Source organism: Petromyzon marinus, chromosome 34 (assembly GCF_048934315.1).
Source record: "Petromyzon marinus isolate PM22_M1 ecotype Great Lakes invasive population chromosome 34, UKy_Petmar_22M1.pri1.0, whole genome shotgun sequence".
Lineage (NCBI taxonomy): Eukaryota > Metazoa > Chordata > Hyperoartia > Petromyzontiformes > Petromyzontidae > Petromyzon > Petromyzon marinus.
This window is the reverse complement of record NC_133700.1, coordinates 9173177-9195024: the sequence shown is the minus strand read 5'-3', so window position 1 is coordinate 9195024 and position 21848 is coordinate 9173177. Positions and strand designations below refer to the sequence as shown.

The window sequence follows — 21848 nt, the reverse complement described above, 5'->3', positions numbered from 1 at the left end:
GCTGTCACATGACGAGCATCATTCTCATACTACTCCTTCCCGCATGGATCAGAGGTCACTTAAAGGTATCTCGGACAGCTGTGTTATCCGCTTCCCAGGGTTGCAGTGCTATGCAAGAGATCCGAATGGATGTTTTGTCTCATTGCATGACTCCAGTAGCTCATTGGAATTAACATTAAGGATAAATTGCCAAAAAAAATATATTATAATGCCCTCTCATATACTATTCCACCACCTGGCTTTTTAGGTCTGACCTCTGGGTGCCACTCCAATGCCTGTCTTGGTGACGTGTCTTCCACCATTTTACACACAATTTCTATACATAGTATTCTCTTACTTATTACAATTTAAAACAATTTATCTGCTTTTTTATTTGAAATTTCTGTGTAACCCACCATATCTTGCCATGAAATTCCGAGCATCCTTATCATGCGCCTGTGTTCAAAGGCTTCTAGTTAAATTCCCACCTCTCAGATCCATAAAATGACACAATTATTCCTCCTGCCTCGAATACCCATCTTTCATTGCTAGGGATCAGTTTTTATAGGAAGTGATTGTTACAGACTCTGTGGCATATTCACAAGAGTAGGCACAATAATAGGTTTTTTACCCTTTTATCTGGCAACAAAACTGATACCTTTTTGTACAAGGGATAATGTTTGCATTAACCACAATACTTGCGGTCAAAATGCAAACATAAACAACTCTGATAATGCATGCATTGTCCTTGAAATTGATTGGTCCACACCCGAGACAGCTTTTCTTAGAGCCTCGTCTCACATGGTGTTGGACCAGATGACGCCAAAAGGCGCACTTTGTGAGACTAGGCTGTAAGAAAAGCCGTCTCGGGTGTGGACCAATCAATTTCAAGGACAATGCATACATTATCAGAGTTGTTTTTTGTTTGCATTTTGACCGCAGGTGATGTGGTTAATGCAAACATGATCCCTTGTAAAAAAAAGTATCAGTTTTGTTGCCAGATAAAAGGGTTAAAAACCTATTCTTATATTTTGCTACTGGCGAAGGAGGTCTCAAGAGTAGGCACCTGTTTGGCTGGTATCATGGCCTGAAATCCAAACTTGAAAATGACAGAGCTAAATTATAAAATAACATCGTTATAGGAATAGGTTTTACCCTTTTAACTGGCACAAAAACTGACACCTTTATTCAAGGCATCATGTTTGCAATAAAGGTGTCAGTTTTTGTGCCAGTTAAAAGGGTAAAACCTATTCCTATATCTTGTTTCTGGCAAAGGAGGTCTCATAATGTAACATCGTTATCATGGAATAAATTTAAGAACTTGTTACCTGGTGGTGTCCCTTGTTAAATCATTAACTTCAATGGGCTTTCCCTTTTGAAAATGAAATTTAAAAAATATGCTTTCTCTTTTATTGCCACTCTCATGACTGCACTCAAGGCTTGAAACAAGTGATAGCAATAGTCTTGGTTCTTTCGGTAAAGTCACGTAGAAGGGAAACAATAAAATAATAAAAATTTAAAACAATAAAATTCTCACGACGTTTTGACTGCAACACAAGCAATCGTTATCGTTTCCCTTCTACGTGACTTTACCGAAAGAACCAAGAATATGAATCCCTGCAGTCACGAAAGCTTTAAATCAAAATTTGATCAGCAATACTTTGTCATTGTGATCTATGGACGCTTTTGGGCACATTAACCATTAATACAAACAAAATGTGCTTGGTATTAAACAGTTGCTGCTTTAGCGCATACTTAATTGGAGCTAGATCTTACTTTTACACGTTGCTTAATATCTGCTATTAATCAATGAAATTGTATTTTTTTTTAGTGAGACGTGTGGTTTGCATTTGGCACCGCTCGTATCTTTCTCAATGCATGTTCCATTTTAATATTGTATAATTGAATTGCTTCGTATTTATTTATAACTATTCCCATGTGCATTGCCCCATGTGTTATTTCGTGAGCAACGTTTGCATCATTTGTCAAATGCGTGCAACTGACTGACCGATGTGCTGTTCTGCTGTTTTTTTCCTGAATGTAGTCATTTGTCCTGATTTTGGAGCAAGATTTCAAACATTTTTTGAGTGCCCTCTAAGAGTAACCTATTGCCCTTTTGCTGCAGGATGTTATAAATGAGTTGTTGCTATTGATGCTTTACAGTCTGGGTCTTCTACTTGTTATCACTCTCAATGCCTGGCACTTCTCTCTGCCTCTAATTCTCTCTCTCATCTTTCTCCTCTCTCACCATCTCACTCTCAAACACCAGTTGCAACACGCCAGACTATAAAGTGTTAATAGGCTTAATAACTTTACTGCTGGAACCATGGGTGTGCTTTGCCACATTGTGTTTGCATGCGTTTTTGATTTCCTTACAATATATATTTTATAATGGGTTTGTTTTCTCGTCCAAATCTGATTACATGCATACCAATTATTGTTAATTGGTGGCCATATGGAATAATTATGGTTTTCATTCCGATGTGCTCACCTACCTTGCCACACTACATTCTCACTTTAGTTGAAATTTATCATTTGAACTCATTATTTTTTAATTATGCCAATATAAGTTGATTAAATTGCGTATTCTTTTCCTTTTTAATTCACAAGATTAACATTATACTTTATTATGTCTTGTCCATGTTTACAATATATCACTCATATATTACTCTTTATGCTTTCGAAAAACATCTGCAGTGCTTGAAATTTCAAACCCCTGTTTTCCAAATCTTAATTTTTTGGCAAGTATTCTCAATCAGTTTTCGGACCATATAACAGTTGGTGTCATGTAATTGAAACAATAAAATATTAAAGGTGCGAAGGCTCTGGCTAACGCGGTAGTGCTACCTTCCCGGCAACATTCATCCAATTCCTGTCTTGTGGGCAAATCGGCCAGAAATCTGCGACAGTTCCGGGTTTGGTCACCCACGTGATTGTAAGTGCACGTCTTCAAAAAAGGCACTCGCCTCTGATACAGTTAAAAATTTAGGACTGCAGACCACATTTCATCCTCCATTTGTCCTTGTCGCAATCCTTAAACTCCGTCGCGTTCATTTAAACAAAAAGTCATCCATTGTCCAGAGTAAAGTTAAAGTCCTCTGTCCTGTTTGATCTTGTCATTTACAAGATCCCACAACAAAAGTGTCATAAGTTGCTCCTTTTGGGCATCGTCGTAGGTTCAGTCGGCGCTGACGTCAAAGAAAACATGGCCACAACCGGCGGTCTATTCGGGGGTGTTGCGAATGGCAACAACCCGCGAAAGCGGCCCCTGGAAGACGGCGGCAACAATGGCGAGAGGGGCTTCTTGATGGGTAGGCGTCCCATCAAGAAGAGGAAGGTGCCGGGCCCGGCGCTACCCAAGAACGCGCTCATGCACCTCAATGAGATCCAGCCGGGCCTGCAGTTCACGCTCGTGTCGCAGACGGGGCCTGTGCACGCGCCGTGCTTCATCATGGCCGTGGAGGTGAACGGCCAGAAGTACGAGGGCTCCGGCCCCACCAAGAAGAAGGCCAAGCAGCAGGCGGCCGAGAAGGCGATGCGCTCGTTCGTGCAGTTCCACAACGAGTACGACGCCTGTCTCGCCCGCGGTGGCGTGCGCGTGCCCATCATGGCCGCCGACTTCACGTCCGACCTGGGCGAGTTTCCTGACGTGCTCTTTAACGGCTTTGAGCTGCCACCTCCCGAGCCCGAGGCATTGGCGGCCGCGGCAGCCGCGGCCGCCGCGGCGGTGGCGGCAATGACCGGCACAAACGGCGGGGGCGGTCATTCCGTGGCTGATCGGAAGCCACCACCCGACAGCCCCTTCCCACAGAACCTGGCGTCGCTCGTGACGGCGAGCGGAAAGAACCCCGTGATGATCCTCAATGAGCTGCGGCCGGGCCTCAAGTACGACTATGTGTCAGAGTCAGGCGAGAGCCACGCCAAGAACTTCGTCATGTCGGTGACGCTGGACGAGCAGACCTTTGAGGGCTCCGGGCGCAACAAGAAGCTGGCCAAGGCACGCGCGGCACAGGCCGCCTTGCAGAACATCTTCAACGTCCAGCTGGACGTGGCACCGAGCCGCCAGCCCATCCCCAGCGAGGGCCTACAGCTGCACCTGCCCCAGGTACGGTGAGAGAAGGGGAGAGATATGGTGCCGTGCATGAGTGAGTGTGCAAAAAGAGACGTGGGTTATTTTCCTGTGTCGGTTGTAATTTTCCAGATTCCTTGGTCATGCAAAGGTAAGTAGGATTGACCTGTGCTCGCTGTCATATGTGAGTGAATGTTGTTATGGTTCACCCAAGGAAATCTGACAGCATCACGAAGCTCATGTTTGGGAGGGTAATGACCTTGTCCGTTTTTGTGTAGATGTCGTTTCCTAAACATGATCTCTGCCTCAAAAGTAACCAGGTTTTTATTTTTGCTTAAGCAAGGATTCACGATTTCCCCCACCCCCATCTCATTTAAATAAAGAACACTGCTGGAATTCTGGTGATACTGAAAATTATTTTAAAAGGTAATTCTTTTCAGCCCTTTAGTAATCAACTGTTCGATGGAGGCACCCGCACACCGTGTTTGACACTCCTTTCAGTGTGGGTCACTAACGGGATGATCCCTCGGCACTCTTGCAATACAGAACGGGAGCCGCCCGTGCTGTAGCTGGGATGGCAGGGCTGCAGGCTTTCTTTTGCCATGGGTTGAGGTGGCCGTATTACGAACTCTTCCGATGGGAGTGTCATGTATTGGCAAGGTCGGCCTCGCTTCACGGGCTAATGAACGCCCTGTTGACCGTGCACCAGGATTTAAGAGACGAGAGTTCATAATTCACTCCCTTGATAGGGATCCTTGCCCAAGCAGAAAAAACTGCGACTTGAATGCCACTGCTCCATTGTTGTTTGGCTGCAGATGGATAGGGGATGCTTGGGGAGGTGGCTGGGCACCTGGCGTGTAGCCAAGTCCGAATGTGACTTACTGTGGAGGAGAACAGAAAGTGCTGGTACCGAAAGGGCATTTTATATTTCCCGCTACATTATGAAGTTGTTAGTCCTTTCCAGATGTTAAGTGACACAAGCCCAAGGCTTGCCTGGACCCCCGATTGAGAATGCGTTATTTTATTTGTTCGTTTTCTATTGCAGATCATATTGCACTCCTTGTGTCTCCATGGGAGGCTGAAACTGCCTGCTGGGAGATGTCTGTTTATTGCAGTCATGCAGCTGACTTGCTTTAAAGCATTGTAGCCAGTCGTATTGGCTCTCATGCTCCCAACAGCTTAACTCATGTGGCTTATGGGTGCTGTGGTTATGTGTGCTCAAACGTTGAATATGATATTGAACATGTTTAATTTAGACATTTTGTTTCACTTTATACTGGTGACAAATTGATATTCTATCACAAGTGCATTGTGGGTTTATTCAAAGTTTTGCTGTGATTTTAAGAAACTGCCAACCGATTGGGAAATCGTTTTTTTGAAAATCCCATGTTCACATCGTTGCTTTTTTTTTATCGTTGCGGGTGATCCAGGCCTCTTGTGCCAATAGTTTCTGCGGCAGAGAAAAATAAGAAAGTGCAAAATAAATCCTGGCAGAATTTATTTTCATATCCCCTCCCCAAAGAAAATGCATGCCGTTGCAGGAGAATAGTAAATAAATTGCCAGGGACATACAACTGAACGGCTGTCTTGCTTCATGACTTGCTGATTGGCAGTGGTGATAAATACGTTCAGAATGCCCTCTAACAGACCCTCATTTATTTTTGATGGTAAAAAATCCATAACACGCTATCATTTACGCTATAACCATGTATATTTTATGTTCCGAATTAAGGACATTGCATTGTATGTGTTTTTTTGATGCATTGTGTTATATGTACATCCTTGTCGCCTTGTCCTATATTTTCATATGTTTGGCCAGTTGGGTTATCCTTTCGGTGAAAAGTTCATGGAGCTGCAGCAAATCCTAATCGCGTGCTTTGGTTTTATTATCTAAGGCCAAGATTATTATAATTTTGTAGAATATTTGCAAGCTGGCATGACGCGCCGTGGAATATTTGGCTTGCAGAAACGACTGGATTTCCGTGCAAGTTGTTCCTACATTACCACGATAATGCCTATGTGCTCCCTGTGTTTTAATTAATACCACAGGAATAATATACAGGTGAGTATAAAGCCCTAAACATGAGAAAAAATAACCCCGATCATTCTGCCGTGTCCCCAAAGCACTCGTCGCAGACTTGCAAAATCATCCTGAGCCCATCTCTCCCAGGAAAGTGCTAATATGTAAATGTGCTTGGTAATTGAGAGCCAAGTTTTTTTTATTCAGTGTTTTGAGATTTGCACCGGGAGCAGAATTGCCTTGTGACTCCTCCACTGTTTTTTTTACATTGACACACACATTCCGTCTACATACGTTAAACGTATTCATGCATGAATGATAATAACCAATAAATAGTTGCAAGGCTTGTTCCAATAAGTATTCTATCCCCAGCTGATACCTTATAATTTATTTTCGCGTGTGTATATCACTACCTGTGTACGGTATGATCACACGGAAGCTACCTATATTTTGTGCTACATTCCTGTTTTTCTGCTTGTGGAATGCACCTGGCTTATTAGGATATTTCCATTGACAGGCAGTAACCTACTACAAAGCTTGTGGTCGGGTATCCATGCATTTGTTAGCACCTATGTTTATTACCAAAACCCGTCACCTTATAATAATGGGGGTGTCTAGCCTCGGATATATAGGGCTTGATCTCTATGGGCATTAGTTTGGAGATGAGAACTTGAAAATATAGGTTACTGCCTCTGGCTCTCTCGGTAACAAATTCACATGAACGTGACACCAATGCACTTTGTATGTGTCACATCACCATTATTCATGATCAGTCCACTGCTGGATGAAAGCCGTTGCCATATCTCACAGTTCCGCAATGTTGTAGCACGTCGTAGTCGGCACCTGCACAAAAGCTGATGGCATCGCTCCATCTCCACGGTGGATGGCCTCTCGGGCATGTTCCGTCCTTTGGCTGCCACTCAAAGTCAGTCTTGATGATGGGCCTCATCCCTTCCCGCGACGCATCCTTTCCAATCGCGATCATGTTTCTACATTGCGTCTGAGATGGGAAATGCGGAAAGCCAGGGATGGAACAATCTGTGCTTTAGGTCGTAAGTTCTTCAACAACTGTGGCAACCCCCCCCCCCCAATATTTTCATGTCAACCAGGTACATTCTATCCGTATGCAAAGCAGGTATTTCATTCATATGTAAATCGACTGATATGTGCTGCAATACATCTGTTCTGTTGACGAGCAGATGAACACCACCGAGCCCCTAGGCCGCAAACTGCCGCTTTATATTCCACTCCACTGTAGTGTAGCAGATGCCAAATACACCCCTCGTGTGAACTATGAAATGTAACGTGCGCTTTTATTTGACCAAGTCTGGAAGAAAAATGTATCGGTGACCAAAACCCGTAGCAGCCCTTGAGCCACATGCAGCCCTCTAGAGACACGGCTGATTTGTAACTCTTAAACATAACTTTTTTGGTGGAAAATCTGCGTAAGTGGGAGCAGCCCAAGGGCACTCGCCCCTGGCAGTGGGGTCCAGACATGAGTACTCCCAGGGTCCTCCTGCAGATTTCTAATTTTGAAACTCAACAGCCAACCAGCATCAGCGAATTGGTCACGTGAACACCCCCCCCCCCCCTTGTGACGTGTGCAACTTGTCACTGTCGGCCATATGAATATTTTGGTATTGTGAATTCGTAGTGTCAGGAAGATTGGCCACTCCTGATGTATTGCTTTTATACCTGGTACTGCAGGGTGGTAAGGCAGTGGCACAGTGGTAAGCGTACTCGGCTATTAATTCACCTTCATTGCTATTAACTCACCTTTCTGAGTTTGGTTCCTGGCCACGCTCATCTATCAGTGGCACGTGTTATCAAAGCTAGTTCTGAGCCCACCGCTTCATCAGCATAATGAGATATGGTCAAAACAATCCCCAGGACTGAACAATGTGGGGATAAATGCATATATATTATCAGAGTGTTTGTTTTTTTGCATTTTGACCACAAGTATTGTGGTTAATGCAGACGTGATTTCTTGTAAAGGTTTCAGTTTGGTGTTTTAATATCTTAACACCTGTTGCCAGAAAAAAGTGGAAAACCTATTCTCACAATGTGGGGAGGCTTTCATCCAGTAGTGGATTTATATCGGACTTCTACGTATTATAATTATTTGCGATGTTGTAGGTAACATCCATACACACGCGTGTGTAACTCCCAACAAATTATCCTAACAATCCTGCCTTACATGCTCGCTCCCCTCCAACCCACGTGCAAATCAGGACTCGGTATTGCACGCTTCCAGAGTGCTTCGCGTACGCGTTTAGTCGATGTACACATACACTATTCCGTTGAGACGCAAACACGGCATAAATTATAACCTGCAATACAATACACATTTGAATATGGGGGGGGGGGGGGGTTCACTGCTGTATTTACGGCTCCCCCGTTGAGCTTTGTGGGCGCTCTGAATCAGGGAATAATTCCCTTGGGAGCGTAGGTGAGTGGGAAATGCATTTTCGCGCGGTTGGGCGTACGCAAAAAATAACCTCAATTAGTGGCATGAAATGCACGTGAGTTTGGTGCACTTTTTTTATGACGGCAGTGCAACAGGTGCCTCCCAAACATTTTGGGCGACACTGATTCATGGGCAAAACTTGTTTTTGGCGACACTGATTAATGCAGATATTACAAGATATGAATGCAGATATTAAAACCGGTGACGGATTCTTTTTTTTTATTACGAAACAACGCAGGTTCATAAATGATTAATTTGACGGTCTTATTAAACTCGCGACTGTCAATGAAATATATTTATCATATGCAGAAAAAGGGATGCTGGCCCTGTGGTGGTGTAATGGTTAGCCAGCTGGACTAGCGTCCCAGAGGTAGCCCGCTCGATTCTATCTCCCGGCCACGTTTCGGTTGAAACATTGGAGTAGGTTTCTTAAATCCCACCACCTCCGTCCACCGAAAAGTATAAATAGATACACCAGTCAGTTGGGTATGTATGTTGAAATTATTTCGCACCGTACGTAGCACAAGCATGCTAATCGGTAGTGTGGGTGTAGTAGGGTAAAGTGTGGGGTGCTCCCACCTCTTCCAAAATGTCCTGGCCAGCATGGAAGAGTAGCCCAAAAATACGCCCCTAGAGGAGGCTTGCCTTAGACCTCTTAGCGGAGGCCAATCTATCAGCAGTGGGGTGAGCATGAAATAATCGGGCTGCAACTTTATTACTTTGTCTAGGCAAGCTTCGGCTGACGGCGCCGCGTAATTAGTGCATTCCGTTAACCTGCTTGTGGTGGGGGGAGGCGGCGACGGTGGTGGGGGGTGGGGCATTTTTAATTGCGAGATGCTCCCATGCGTGGGCAAGCATAAAAGCTAGGCCAGCACATTTTTCATTCCCCCGTATTGATTCTAGGCTGTGCAGCCAACTTAGCATAAAACCTGCCCCTGGTGTTCATCTGTCCAAAATAAGCCAAACCAAATTGTTCACTGTCATTATTTTAACATTATTTTTTTTTACATTTCTTAATTCTCGGTCCAAAATTGCGACTTCGGTTTTTGAATGTTCATTATTCTGAGATAGTTGATGCTGCAAATAGAAACAAAATTTCGGTTTATTAGTGAGCGCTGCGTTTAAATTGCCTGTAGTAGATATGGCCACATTCTCCAGTGGGATGAGTATCTAGGTTTTAACAACGTGCGACCGGACGATAGAAGCGTTAACGTAAATTAACAAAAGTACAAAATTGCAGAGCCCTGCTGCTGACGCTTAGCAGCCCAGGGGCTTATGTTTGATGTATTCCGACTCGGACCTCCCTTGCATTCATCTGTTCCCTGCTCCGGTCGACATTATTCTATAGGAAAAAATGCCTTTTAATGAAGCCCAGTAGCTGTGACTTGCTAGTGAACCTGTTTTTAATCATCCTGGACAGATAAAAAGAGAAAATTGCTTCTGTTGCTCAACACATCGGCTTTTGTAGTAGTTGAGCCGTATAAGGTTTTTTTAATATTTTAATGTTTTGTCCAAAGGCAAGGTCATGTGCAGGCATTACCATGTTGGGGGGGGGGGTGCGGGGGTCACCGTTTATTTGTGCTCAGCGGAGATGTTAACGAGTTGGGGTGAAAAAATATCTGCAATCATATTTGCAAGTATTAGTTGGCATCAAGGGTACTATTTTATTATTATAATTTTTGCTATGCTTGTTTACCAAGTAAGGCCTCGCTGAGTCTCATGACTTGTTTTCAAGGAGGGTCCTGCCATATTTTCGCCAGGGGGGGGGGGAGGGCGATGATGGCTATGTATAATCCCAGTTGAGTCATTTGCAGGTACATTTTTTTAATTTGGACCATGACGCCAGTGGACAATGACCTGGTCTTGTGAATCGCATCGCGGGATGTCAGCATCCACTGTGAAGCAGACGGCACCTATGTTTCATGGTTAGTATACCTTCACTAATCGCCGGGGCAGACCGCTGGAGTCGAACCACGAATCTCTGCAGACGAGCAGCAAACTTGCTTCCACTAGGCCATGTGTCACCTCATCATAGAGTAATTAAGTTGCAGTGAGCCTCAATCGATTTGGATGTTCGGGCCAATTGCATTTTAGATGTATTTCGCATATGGGAGGAAGATTATATACCTGTAAAATGAAGTACGTAGTAGAGGAGATAACCTTCAGAGGTTTGAATATATGGGTTCCTCAATCAACTTCCTGTACTGCCATCTCCTGGCTACTTTATTTTCAGTACAGCGGCTTTTTTTAGTTGCACAGATATTACTGTGATCCACCAAAACTTGTGTGTGAATTTATGGATTTACATGTGTACACAGCCATACATGGTACAAATTGCTTGCTGAGTACATGTCAGGTTTAAATCCTGGACAGCTGGCTGTTATTTTATTGGGCAAAGCCCTTTCTGTAGAAGCAAAAATGTGTTCGTATCCGACAATCTGACATTTGCTGAACCACTGGGCAGGATGGATGAATTGCATCCTACAGTTATGTGGTGATGGAGGCCTTTTGGAAATATATATTTTGGTTGACTGCCAAGCAGAGGTTCCAGATGGACACATCCTCACGATATGTCTGCAACTTTTGAATAAAATAAGCTTGACTTATTTGAAGAGAAAAGAAGGGAAAAAATAACTTTTAATGGAATAAATTCGCGCAATATACGCTCCCATGGTGTATGGTGGATTATCATCAGCATTTGTGTTGCCATTCCCATTGTATCATTTGTGTGCATTGTGACTTCAAATTAACTGCATTAATATATATTTTTTAATGCCGTTGAGAATAAACCGAATCCTTTTTTTAAATAGCAAGCAGTTGCCATAGCATTCAATGACGAGGGAGGAGCGAAGGCGGACAGTTCTTTTTTGGCATTCGTCTCTAGAAACTGAGCCACCTTTTGAAAACAGTATAAATCTGAAGCTTGGAGGACTTCAAACAGCTACGACAAATGAGAGTAAATTAATAACGGTGGTGTCCAATTAGTTTGACCGGCCACTTATTCAACTGAAGTTTTCCCCATCCCTAAATAATATTGCAAAAGCTGTTTGCCCATGTGCCTGCCTGGAATTTCCAGCCAACAGAGGATCTAATAAAAATTTAATTTTCATTCAGTAAGCCTCCCCCAAGTCTCCCTGCATTAGAATACTTGAACAAACTCCCACGTGGGTGGAAACCAGGAGAAAACACACCGCGTAGCTTCTTCCAGAAGTGCTGTACAGCTCTCCGATGTATTTTTAGTATGATGGTCTCACATTCCTGAAGAATCTCCCTGCCACGTGGGTATTGTGCCGAACATCACACGGCACAGCCAGGAGAAAACCCACGCGTTACGAGTTATAATCTAGGTCCGAGTGGAATGATTCACAACCCACTTGCTGTAACTGCCATTCCCCGGCCGCCTCGGCACGGCTGAGTTTTTTTAAGTCTATCCCCAGGTGTGTGTGATTATTCAGCCCTTGTCTTTAAAGCCTATATTGGGTGACAGGGTGGCACGGTGATAATATTCGTGCCTCACAGCAAGAAGGTTGCGGGTTTGATTTCCCACTAGTGTGGAGTTTGTTCTCTCTATGTTCTGCATGGGTTTTCAAAAAGATTCTCAGTTTTTCTCCCATAGCTCAAAAAAACATACATTTTTACTGGTATTGACCAAACATGCCAATGCTGAAAAGTTACCTACAAATGACTCTTGGTTTTACACGTAACAGCATCTCCACCCATTGCGAAAACTTGGCAGGACCCTCCTGAAAATGAGGCTTGAGACTCGGTGATACTTTCCTGGGTAAACGAGCGTAATACAAAAAAACCGTATAGGCATTTGTGCACCATTCTACCCAGAGCCTGATTGTATGGAGTTTTTTTAAAAATCTGTGAACGCCGACAACAGATGCCAACGCGTGTGCACGGACAGCGTTTTCGGTTCCCTTATTAAGGCAGTGTGATATTCTTGGTTCTTTCGGTAAAGTCACGTAGAAGGGAAACAATAAAATAATAAAATTATAAAACAATAAAATTCTCACGACGTTTCGACTGCAACACAAGCAATTATCATCAGGTGTGAAAACCACAGCAAGAAAATTTGAAAAAAAAAAACCCGCCACTTTTTTCAAATTTTCTTGCTGTGGTTTTCACACCTGATGATGATTGCTTGTGTTGCAGTCGAAACGTCGTGAGAATTTTATTGCTTTATATTTTTATTGTTTCCCTTCTGCGTGACTTTACCGAAAGAACCAAGAATATGAATTCCTGCAGTCACGAAAGCTTTAAATCAAAATTTAAGGCAGTGTGATGTCAAGCGGTAATGATGACGATTGCAGCGGTTTGCACCGACTTGCCACACTCATGCTAAACATGTTTGAAAACAGCGCTCAATTAGTTGACGTGTACATCTGGTGGAAGATGAGTCAGGAGGCTGTGAGTGTGCCCTGTCGCCCAACGTGTGATTTTATCAGCGAGCTGTTGAGGCATGTTGCCTCGTGCAAATGGCATTGCCACCTCGGGGAGATGTGACTATATCTGCGTTCTTAAATTTCTGCGTTTTGTAGAAACTGTGCAGTTAATCTGCAACTCTTTTTGATTGTTTTTTTTATATTATTTTTGAGAAGGGTTAGGGTTTTGTAGACACTGCAATAAATTTGTATTCTTTTGATAATAATTTTTTTATTTGTGATTACGCTGGTTTACCCAGGAATGTGTCACTGAGTCCCAATACTCCTTTTCAAGATAGTTCTGCCAAATTTTTTGCATTCGGGAGCAATGCTGCTATATGTAATTCAAATTGAGTAAGTGGTAGTTAATTTTTCTATTTCACAATGTTTTGCCAATACCGGCCACATTGTGTCATTTTTGAGCTTTTGGAGGAGAAGCCATGCCAGAACAGGAGGACAATGTATAAACTCCAGACGGAAAGGCACCTGAGTCAGGAATTTAGCACATGCCCATCTTGCTGTGAGACATGAGTTATTACTACTGCATCACCCTGTCGTGCAAGCAGCTACACTCTGATATGGAGTTGCTTGATGTGCAGTAACTTTCGATTTAAAGCTTTCGTGACTGCAATGATTCATCTTCTTTGGTTCTTTCGGTAAAGTCACGTAGAATGAGAATAAAATAATAAATTGATAAAATAAAATAACACAATAATATTCTCACGACGTTTCGGCCACAACACAAGCGGCCTTCATCAGGTGAAGGGACGAGACTGTCTGGTAGGACAGCGCTGTCCTACCAGACAGTCTCGTCCCTTCACCTAAAACGTCGTGAGAATATTATTGTGTTATTTTATTTTATCAATTTATTATTTTATTCTCATTCTACGTGACTTTACCGAAAGAACCAAAGAAGGTGCAGTAACTTATTTCGGTAATAATCGAGGCTGACTGTGACTCTCGATTCTACTCGTCCCAGAAGCAATGCGGGAGCCAGGATTTTCAGGTATGGGGGGGGGCAACCCCTCCAGCAATGAAAAATGATCGGAGGTAGTAAGTAAGGACTTGTACCTTGCTTTTATTCGACGCGTGTGCGGCGATGGCACAGCCATCGATCGAGGGTCGAATTCGAACCGCGTTGTATGATCGGCATCGCGCTCGCTGAAGGTGAATGCCTTCAGGGAAGTCGTGTACTGTATACGCAACTGCGCACAATTCTGAGTCACTTATAACCGCTTTGCCGTTACTTTTTGCCAATTATGTACTCAGACTATTGTCTTATCATCTCATAGAGTCCCTGGCACGTAATAATATGCTACACAGTGGCAGTGGGGGTCGCAAAATGCCGATTTATTACTAATAAACCCCAATGATCCGATCGAAATTAGGGCTTTCGATCGGATCATTGGGGGGTGGGGGGACGTGCCACCCCCCCCCCCCCCACTGGCTCCGCCAGTGTTCAGAAGGTTGCTGAAATTAACTAAGTGTGAATTGCAGTTGTGGGCTTTCTCTCTTCACCATATTAAGTAAGATGTGTGTTTTTCTATTTCAGTTATGCATTTTCTGGATTTAAAGAACGTATGAGAGCGCAATGAGAAGTTGTGTAATGAAAATTCAGTGACGGAACAATTGCTTATAAGAGAGCAATTGAATGGAAATAAGCTCCATATAGAGGTGTACATTTTAATGTAATTCCACGTGATACATTCAAATACGTTTGCAGCTTAATGGTGATCAGCTATGATTGACTGGAAAAATAATACAATGCGTGTTATTTATTGCCTCCCTGCATGCCCACCAAAACTGCTTAAAATGGTAATCCAGACCATTTTGGCAATTCGCTCCTTTAATCTCGTACAAATTAAACTCCCACTGTCATTTAAAATTATATTTTCGTGCAGAAAAGCAAGGTTCATCATTTATACGCACGGTTTATAGTAATCAGTTTTTTTTTATTTCTTCTTAGTTTGCTATGCAGAGTTTGAATGCCCAGGGGATTACATACCCAAACATGTTTTTTTTTAGTTTCCTGGTTTTAATAAGAAAGTTTCGGCTTAATAGGGGATGTATCACTGTGCCAGCTTTAGTAGACTCCATTACACGGATTAATTTGTGTATTGACGTCATCTGCGGCCCTGCCACTAACACTGACAAATCGGTCAGGGGCCAGCACAAAGCGAGTAAACTGGCGTACACTGTTGCACAGTGCTAATTCGATTTGTACTTATGTAGAACTAGCTTCCGTGGCGTCTTCAATGCTGCCCTGCTACCACGACCCTGTACACAAAAGGTGGGGCCGGGGGGGGGGTGCTTCATTGTAGTCGGAGGTTCAAATTTGTACCGTTTTTGGTTCTGTGGTGGAAAGCAGACTAGTGGACAAAATCCAGCCATCAGTCAATAGCTGTCTGAAGCGAGCAATCACAACCATCAAACAAATCTATTCAACGGTTTTTTTTTCACTCTGCAGGTTAGGGTGTGCCCTCGCCGAGAAAAGAACGCACATGTTGGAAAGTGATTTTTGTTTTGTTATACTGCTCTTTGGTGTCTTACTCATGCTTGTGATACTTTCTTTTCTCAAGTTGTATGTGGAATGTCAAACACTTATCAATAAATCAATAGTGTCGTGTTACAAGTGGGATACTTTGAGACGCTGTAGCAATATAATTCGACGCGTCTGCAATTGTAATAAACAAAAGAACAAGTTTATTGAAATAATGTATTCTGTTATAACAAGAAAACACCTTTTATCAATCCACTTCTGGATGACGGCCTCCACACACCCGCGCAGACTGTTTGACCATACCTATCCACGTTGGTCAGTGTGGGTTTGTGATGAAGCTTGGCCCAAGACTGCTTCTGTGGCCGGACGGGTTGATTTGTACATTACACTCATAACCTCCTTGTATGGGGGTGATATTAAATTTCACATAAAACCTTCAAAAACTTTTGAACATTTAAACACCACTTACACTCCCCCCCATCCCCCCACTGAATGTATTTATTCATCTTTAATCTACATTAACGGTCACTTGTATCGTTCCATCTCTCGCCTTGTGCTCCTTTATCAGTGAATGCTGAAACAGAGAAGACCTGGTGGAGTGAGGGTTAATGCATATTGCAGAGCATTGAATTAATTGTGGTAATCCCACCTTTAATTAAATTAGTTATTCAAGTGTGGTGAGATAATAGTCTCAGTTACTGATGACTGAGTAAAAAATGGTAGATATGTAAATGTGATACTTCGTTCATTCTCACCCAGTTATTATGATTGCAGACTTTTGTCAATCCACTGCTGAGTGAAGCTCTCCCACTCCGCCATGTGATATTGGTTATGGGGGTCATTTGCTCATACAGGGTGGTATGCCCCGGGAGTTGTCGTTCAGATATCACTCGCTACCGATGGCAGCCGTGGTCGGGAATCCAGCTGGCGATAACTGAAATCAAACCACAGCCAATCACTGCGTCACAGTTCTTCCCCTCAAAAAGCTGCAAACGTATTGAATGATTATCTTCAGTTTATCCACTCTCTAAAGAGTCTGAGGTTGGGTGTGAGGCCGGTTGAAGTTAATTTAATGGAGGCAGTTTTATGATATTGTTTATCGGGACCTGTTTGTTGTTAACAGTTTGTTATGACGTTCGTGAGTGACGGGAGTTCTATAATAGGAAGCGTGCTTTCTTTTGCCTTGACTGAGGTGCACGCTTAGAATTATGTTGAAATTAAAGAGGAACGCCTGGAATAGAAAACGTATGCAAGTTATTGACATTCAAACTGTTAAGAAAAAACTTAAGTGGGCTAGGGCATGGCACATCGTTGGAAGGAATGATAGCCGATGGTCCAGAATAATGAAGGGAGTGGCAGCCCAGGATACTGACCTGGCGCAGAGGAGAGGAAGCAAATAACATCGGTTCGTGTGTCCAGGGTGCTAGGTGGATCTTAAAAGCTTAAATGTCGGAGGCAAGTGGGAAATTGCCTTGCCCGTTGACCATTGCTTTAGCGGTACTCTTCCATAGCCGTTGGTTTTCAAAACTTTTACACATGCCTTTTCTTCGGGGATTTAAAAACAAAAAATTACCAGCTGCCAGGCAGAAGGACCACGCTGGTGGAAATGTGCAATAAACTTTGGCCCCCGTTGGAGTAATTGCAGAACGAAGAGGTGAGCACGTTTGTATTATGTTGACGTCAGATTGACTCTCCTCTCGAGCTTTTCATGGTACCAGACGTTGAGTAGATGTTGGGAAAGGGACCTGCCGCTTGTGCAGATTTTTATTGGCCCTGTAAGCAGAGGTTTTGTTATCTTTTGTGTCCTGCCTAGAACAGCTATCATCCTAATGCAGTTCATGTTAACCTGAAGCGGGGGCATATCTTGAGGTCTCAGAGAACAATGGGCTTCGTTTTCATCCTGAAGAGTGTTTTTCAGGCAGCGGGTTGCTGTGCTTACTTCCAAGCTGCATTTTGGTTCGTGGAAGCGGCTTTTATTTCACGAACTTTATTTTACAAATCGAGGCTTAATTTCCAAAAAGGCAGCATACTCAATATTATCCGCTCATGGGATTCCGCACTTATTAGAATGGACTAATTTTGTTGATCGGATTTGAATAATGAGCTCTCTGCTTAATGGCTCCGCGTCTCGTTTTTTTATTGCAGCCCACCGCCCTGGCTGCTGTGCCGCTACGTGTACAGCATCTCGCCAGTTTTGCTGCACTGCTGCATTAGGGCAGGAAAACGTGCATCCGGGTGCAAATGAGTCATTGAGTGTTGTGTTGCGTAAAGACCACAACCAATGACAGTGAGTGGCCGATTGTTTTCTTCTCAACCTTTTCTGAAATTAGTTCCGTGTGCAGATGCCAGGAGGATTATTACATCACAGGATTGGCAGCTGAGACAGTCCTTCTTGCAGCAGTGGATTGACTGCTGCTGCTGATGATGATGATGATAATTATCTGATTCATTTACATTGTTGGCTGTTCTTTTTATCCATTCTTATTGGCTACCTTTTGCTTCCAAGATCCTCTTTCCCACCTTAAGAGGCTTTAGGGACCGCTCGCAATGGACAGCATCGTTAATCTGCGGCTCAAGTCCTCGGCAATGTGGAACGGGCCCAAAAAACATATTTGTTCAAAGCATTGATCCCAACCGAGGTTTAAAATAACTCAATTTCTGCGTGGCGTCGGCGTGAATTCATCATTGAACAATTGCTTAGAGCAGGCAGCAGTGTTTACACGCGGCGAATTTAATGACACAAAGCGCAATTTACCAAGACAAAGAAAACACGCTTAATAAACTGGCGTTGTTTGCACGCCAAGGCACGCAGTCGCAATTAATGTAATGCATCACGTGCCACTTCTTAAAATAAGTTACGTTGTTACGTCTTTTGCAAAAGAAAAAGAATACCATTTATTTTTCCTTCTTTTTTTCTTTGACCAGTAGCAGGTTACAAAAGGGTTGGGGGGGGGGCTTAGTTGTGGTGATCTACGGTAGTGGGTTTGCTTGATGGCAGGGCATTGGTCCCTTTCTCCAAGAGCAATCAATACACACTCGCTTAAATGCATTAGAGCTTCAGCAGGCGAGAGACTGATGGTTTTGTTCCCAGCCCAGCGCCGAGTGGCTGAGCCGCAGCATGGTCCGTATAGGGTATTAGTGTGCCGTTTTGGAGCGATGGTGCACGCGATGCTTGCGTGCGAGTGCCCGTTTCCGTGTGTGTGTGTGTGCATGCGAGCGCTCTCCGGCCTGGATTCGTGTGCTCGTCTTCGCACGCTTTTTGGGCAACCGTATGCCCCTGTTCATCAGAGTGACCCTGTTCCTAAGCAGTTAATGTGTCTGTATATAGACGTGTGGAAATGTACTCACGCGTGTGTGTGTGTGTACGAGCGGCGTTTCGCGGTTAGCGCGCTGCGCTTCGAACCCAGCGACCCAAGTTCGATTCCTGCTCACGGCCACCAACAGCAGTGACGATTATCTGAACCGGCAATTGGCCTGGTGTTGGCCACCCCCACCCCCTTGTGTGCCGTGCCGGTCTTCATCGGTGCTCGCTAACAGCACTTGCCCCTACAGTCTGTGCAGGCTATACAGGGGATTTTTGTCTTTTGTGCACACGCGTTCGATTCCTGGCCACGGCAAACAGAGGTGATTATCTAAACTGGTCCTTCCCTAGATCAACTCAGCCTTACGTGCTTACTGGGTGTGGTGTGTAAACGATCAGAACTCGAGAGATAAAGGCAGCTGAGCACGATGCTGGCCACCTAATCCCCTTGCATGCTGTGACTGCCTCCATAAATGATCGTTAGCAACACTTTCCCCAGCAGTTTTGTGTAGGTTGTATGGGGGATCTTTGTGTGTGTGTTTGTGACTATGTAAATTTGTATATCGGGCTACATCGGTGTTGCGAGGACTTTCTCAGCAGGAGATCATTTATACTAGATTTGAAGCTTTCGTGACTGCAAGGATTCATGCTCTTTGGTTTTTTCGGTAAAGTCACGTAGGTAAAATAAAATAAAAGAAAACAACTAAATTAAATCACGACTTTGACACATATTCTGCTGTGACTGTTCCACCTGAAGACGGAAGCTTGTGTTGCCTCCGAAACGTCGTGATTTAATTTAGTTGTTTTATTTTATCTTACCTACGTGACTTTACTGAAAAAACCAAAGATTATCATTTATACTGTTGGTGTACAACAATTTCTAATGCTTTTGCCTTTAGGTGATAAAAGATGCACGTTGTTGCTGTGTAGTGCCTGCAGTTTTGTTGGAGCAATGTTGTCAGTGCAGCAGGTTGCATTCCTGGTCATCTGCGTTCAATTCCTGGTGTTGCATATCAGTTATTATTCAGAATCGGAATATTTACGTATACTGGAGGAAGTCAATGAGCTATAAAGGTCTTTTTCACAGATGTCCAGTCGGAGTAGGTCAGAACGTTACAACAACAAGCAATAAAAACACAATAGGAGTGCAAAGTATAGGAAAGGTAAACAAATCACTTTTTAAAAAATATATACAAATAAAACTAAATCAGGTAAAAGCCCACATGAGCTATTAGCTTCTTTTTCAGAAGAGACCTTGCCGCAAATTATAGCTCAATGTAGTGGATTATCATGTGAAGATTTATATCAGCAAAATATTCTCAATGCACGTTTCTAAATCTTGTCTGAACCACTCCTAAGTCAACTCAACCAGACATTTTAATGCCAGGTGAACCTTGACTCAGACAAGACAAGGTGGAGTGCAGATCCCACAATCCCCTTGTGTGCCACGGCAGCCCTCCATAGGTCTTCACTAACAGAACTTGCCTCAACTGCCCGTAACACCGAATGGGGATATATTAATCTTTTCCGTCCGCGTTGTCTGGCGTTGCCTGCGCTGGTATCGCACCACAATCGTAAATTCCTGCAGCCCCTCTTAAATTGCATGATTATAAAAAAAAATGTACGCATTCTATTATATTTCAAATTTATGTAGCGTCCATTCATCAATAACACTGCCTTAAAAGGAATTTTTTTGTAAATACAGGCGATCTTTCCGGCAATGACCCTTCTTCATAGCAACAGCTGCGAAACGAGTTCTTTGTTGTGCTCGTACACCACCGGCCAACGTGCACAGCATCACCAATTCATTTGACTCTATAATTGAGCAGCAAGCGCCGATTTCTGGCTCAAAAATGTGCGCAATCCGCTCGTCAGACAATGCTAGGCAGGTTATGATTCTGGCACCCACTGAGCTTTGTTGTGCCGTGGTCACTGTAATCGCAGCTGCAGCGGGAGGTGGCTGACCAGGCTGATGGGGATTTTTGGGTGAGACATCGTTATAGGTCTGCGATGTGTTTGCGTGTTGTACAGCGTGTTGTGCTGCATGTTGGGGAGTGGTAGTGGGGAGCGGTAGTGTAGCTCCCTGGCTCGCCGAGTTTGATTCCCACTCACGGCCAACATCGGTGACAATTATCTAAACCGGTCCTGGGCCTTCCCTTGGTCGAGTCAACCTCAAGTGAGTACCTGGTGCGGTGCGTAAAAACATCGCCACTAGGGAGACAAAGGCGGCCGGGCATGGTGCTGGCCACTCACCCCCTGGTGTGCCGTTCTGGCCTTCATAGGTGCTCGCTAACAGCACTTGCCCCAACAGTCTGTTAAGGCTATATGGGGATCTTTGTCTTTTTGTCTTTGTACCGTGTGTTGTATCACGTGTTGTTCGCCGTTTCTTTGCTCCACGTGCTTGAAGATTCATGCAGTTGTAATTTTGGAGCGATATTTCCCACATCGTCCTCACGGTTTCGTTTCCGGGGAGCTTGGTGTTGAGCGAAATCGTCGGACATCGTGCCGAACGGCGCGCGATTTAACCCCTAAACACAGGAGAGCTTTACGGTGCGACCATGAAAACCTACTCAATAGTACCACTCCTTCATCTTTATTGCCAAATGAAGCACGGTGATTGGGTGCAAACTGTTGACTGATTGACCTTTTATTTAGGCAGGTGGATTTTGTTGAATTTTGTTCTTGTTTTTACAATGGGAAATTGTGTAAATACGGTTACCAAAAAACCGTTAACGTGCGCTTTTTACTGTCGGCTTGCGGGTAAGACTTTGGACTTTGTTTAAAAAAACTCAACACATCCGTCTGATTAGATAGTGGCCTATAGATAGTAGCATTTGTCTTACAAATGGTAATGATGTGAAAAGGTATTTTATATCTACTTCATAGCACAGGGTATATAATAGAGCTGTGTGTGGAGCAGTGACGCAGTGGTGAGTGTACAGCACTATGAACCTAGCCACTTCAATTCCATTCCCAGCTACAGCTTACATGAGTGTATGTATGTGTGTTGAACTTCTTTCGCACCGTACAAAGCCAACCATGCTTATTGGGGATGAATAGGAAGGGCAACAAACTAAACACAAGA

The 21848-nt window shown here is 43.8% G+C and overlaps 1 protein-coding gene across 6 annotated transcripts in view; it reads left to right on the top strand.

The window, feature by feature from the left end:
• LOC116948680 (double-stranded RNA-specific editase 1-like) overlaps nucleotides 1-21848 on the top strand; it is a 106121-nt gene that overhangs the window by 36026 nt on the left and 48247 nt on the right. For 5 of the 6 annotated variants that reach the window (XM_032965609.2, XM_032965610.2, XM_032965611.2 and 2 more), the window contains one exon: nucleotides 3156-4084. In XM_032965609.2, the coding sequence (XP_032821500.1) occupies nucleotides 3156-4084 (929 nt within the window). Of the gene's footprint in view, nucleotides 1-3106; nucleotides 4085-21848 lie in introns of all 6 variants that reach the window. The other variant, XM_076071699.1, reaches the window with a different exon arrangement.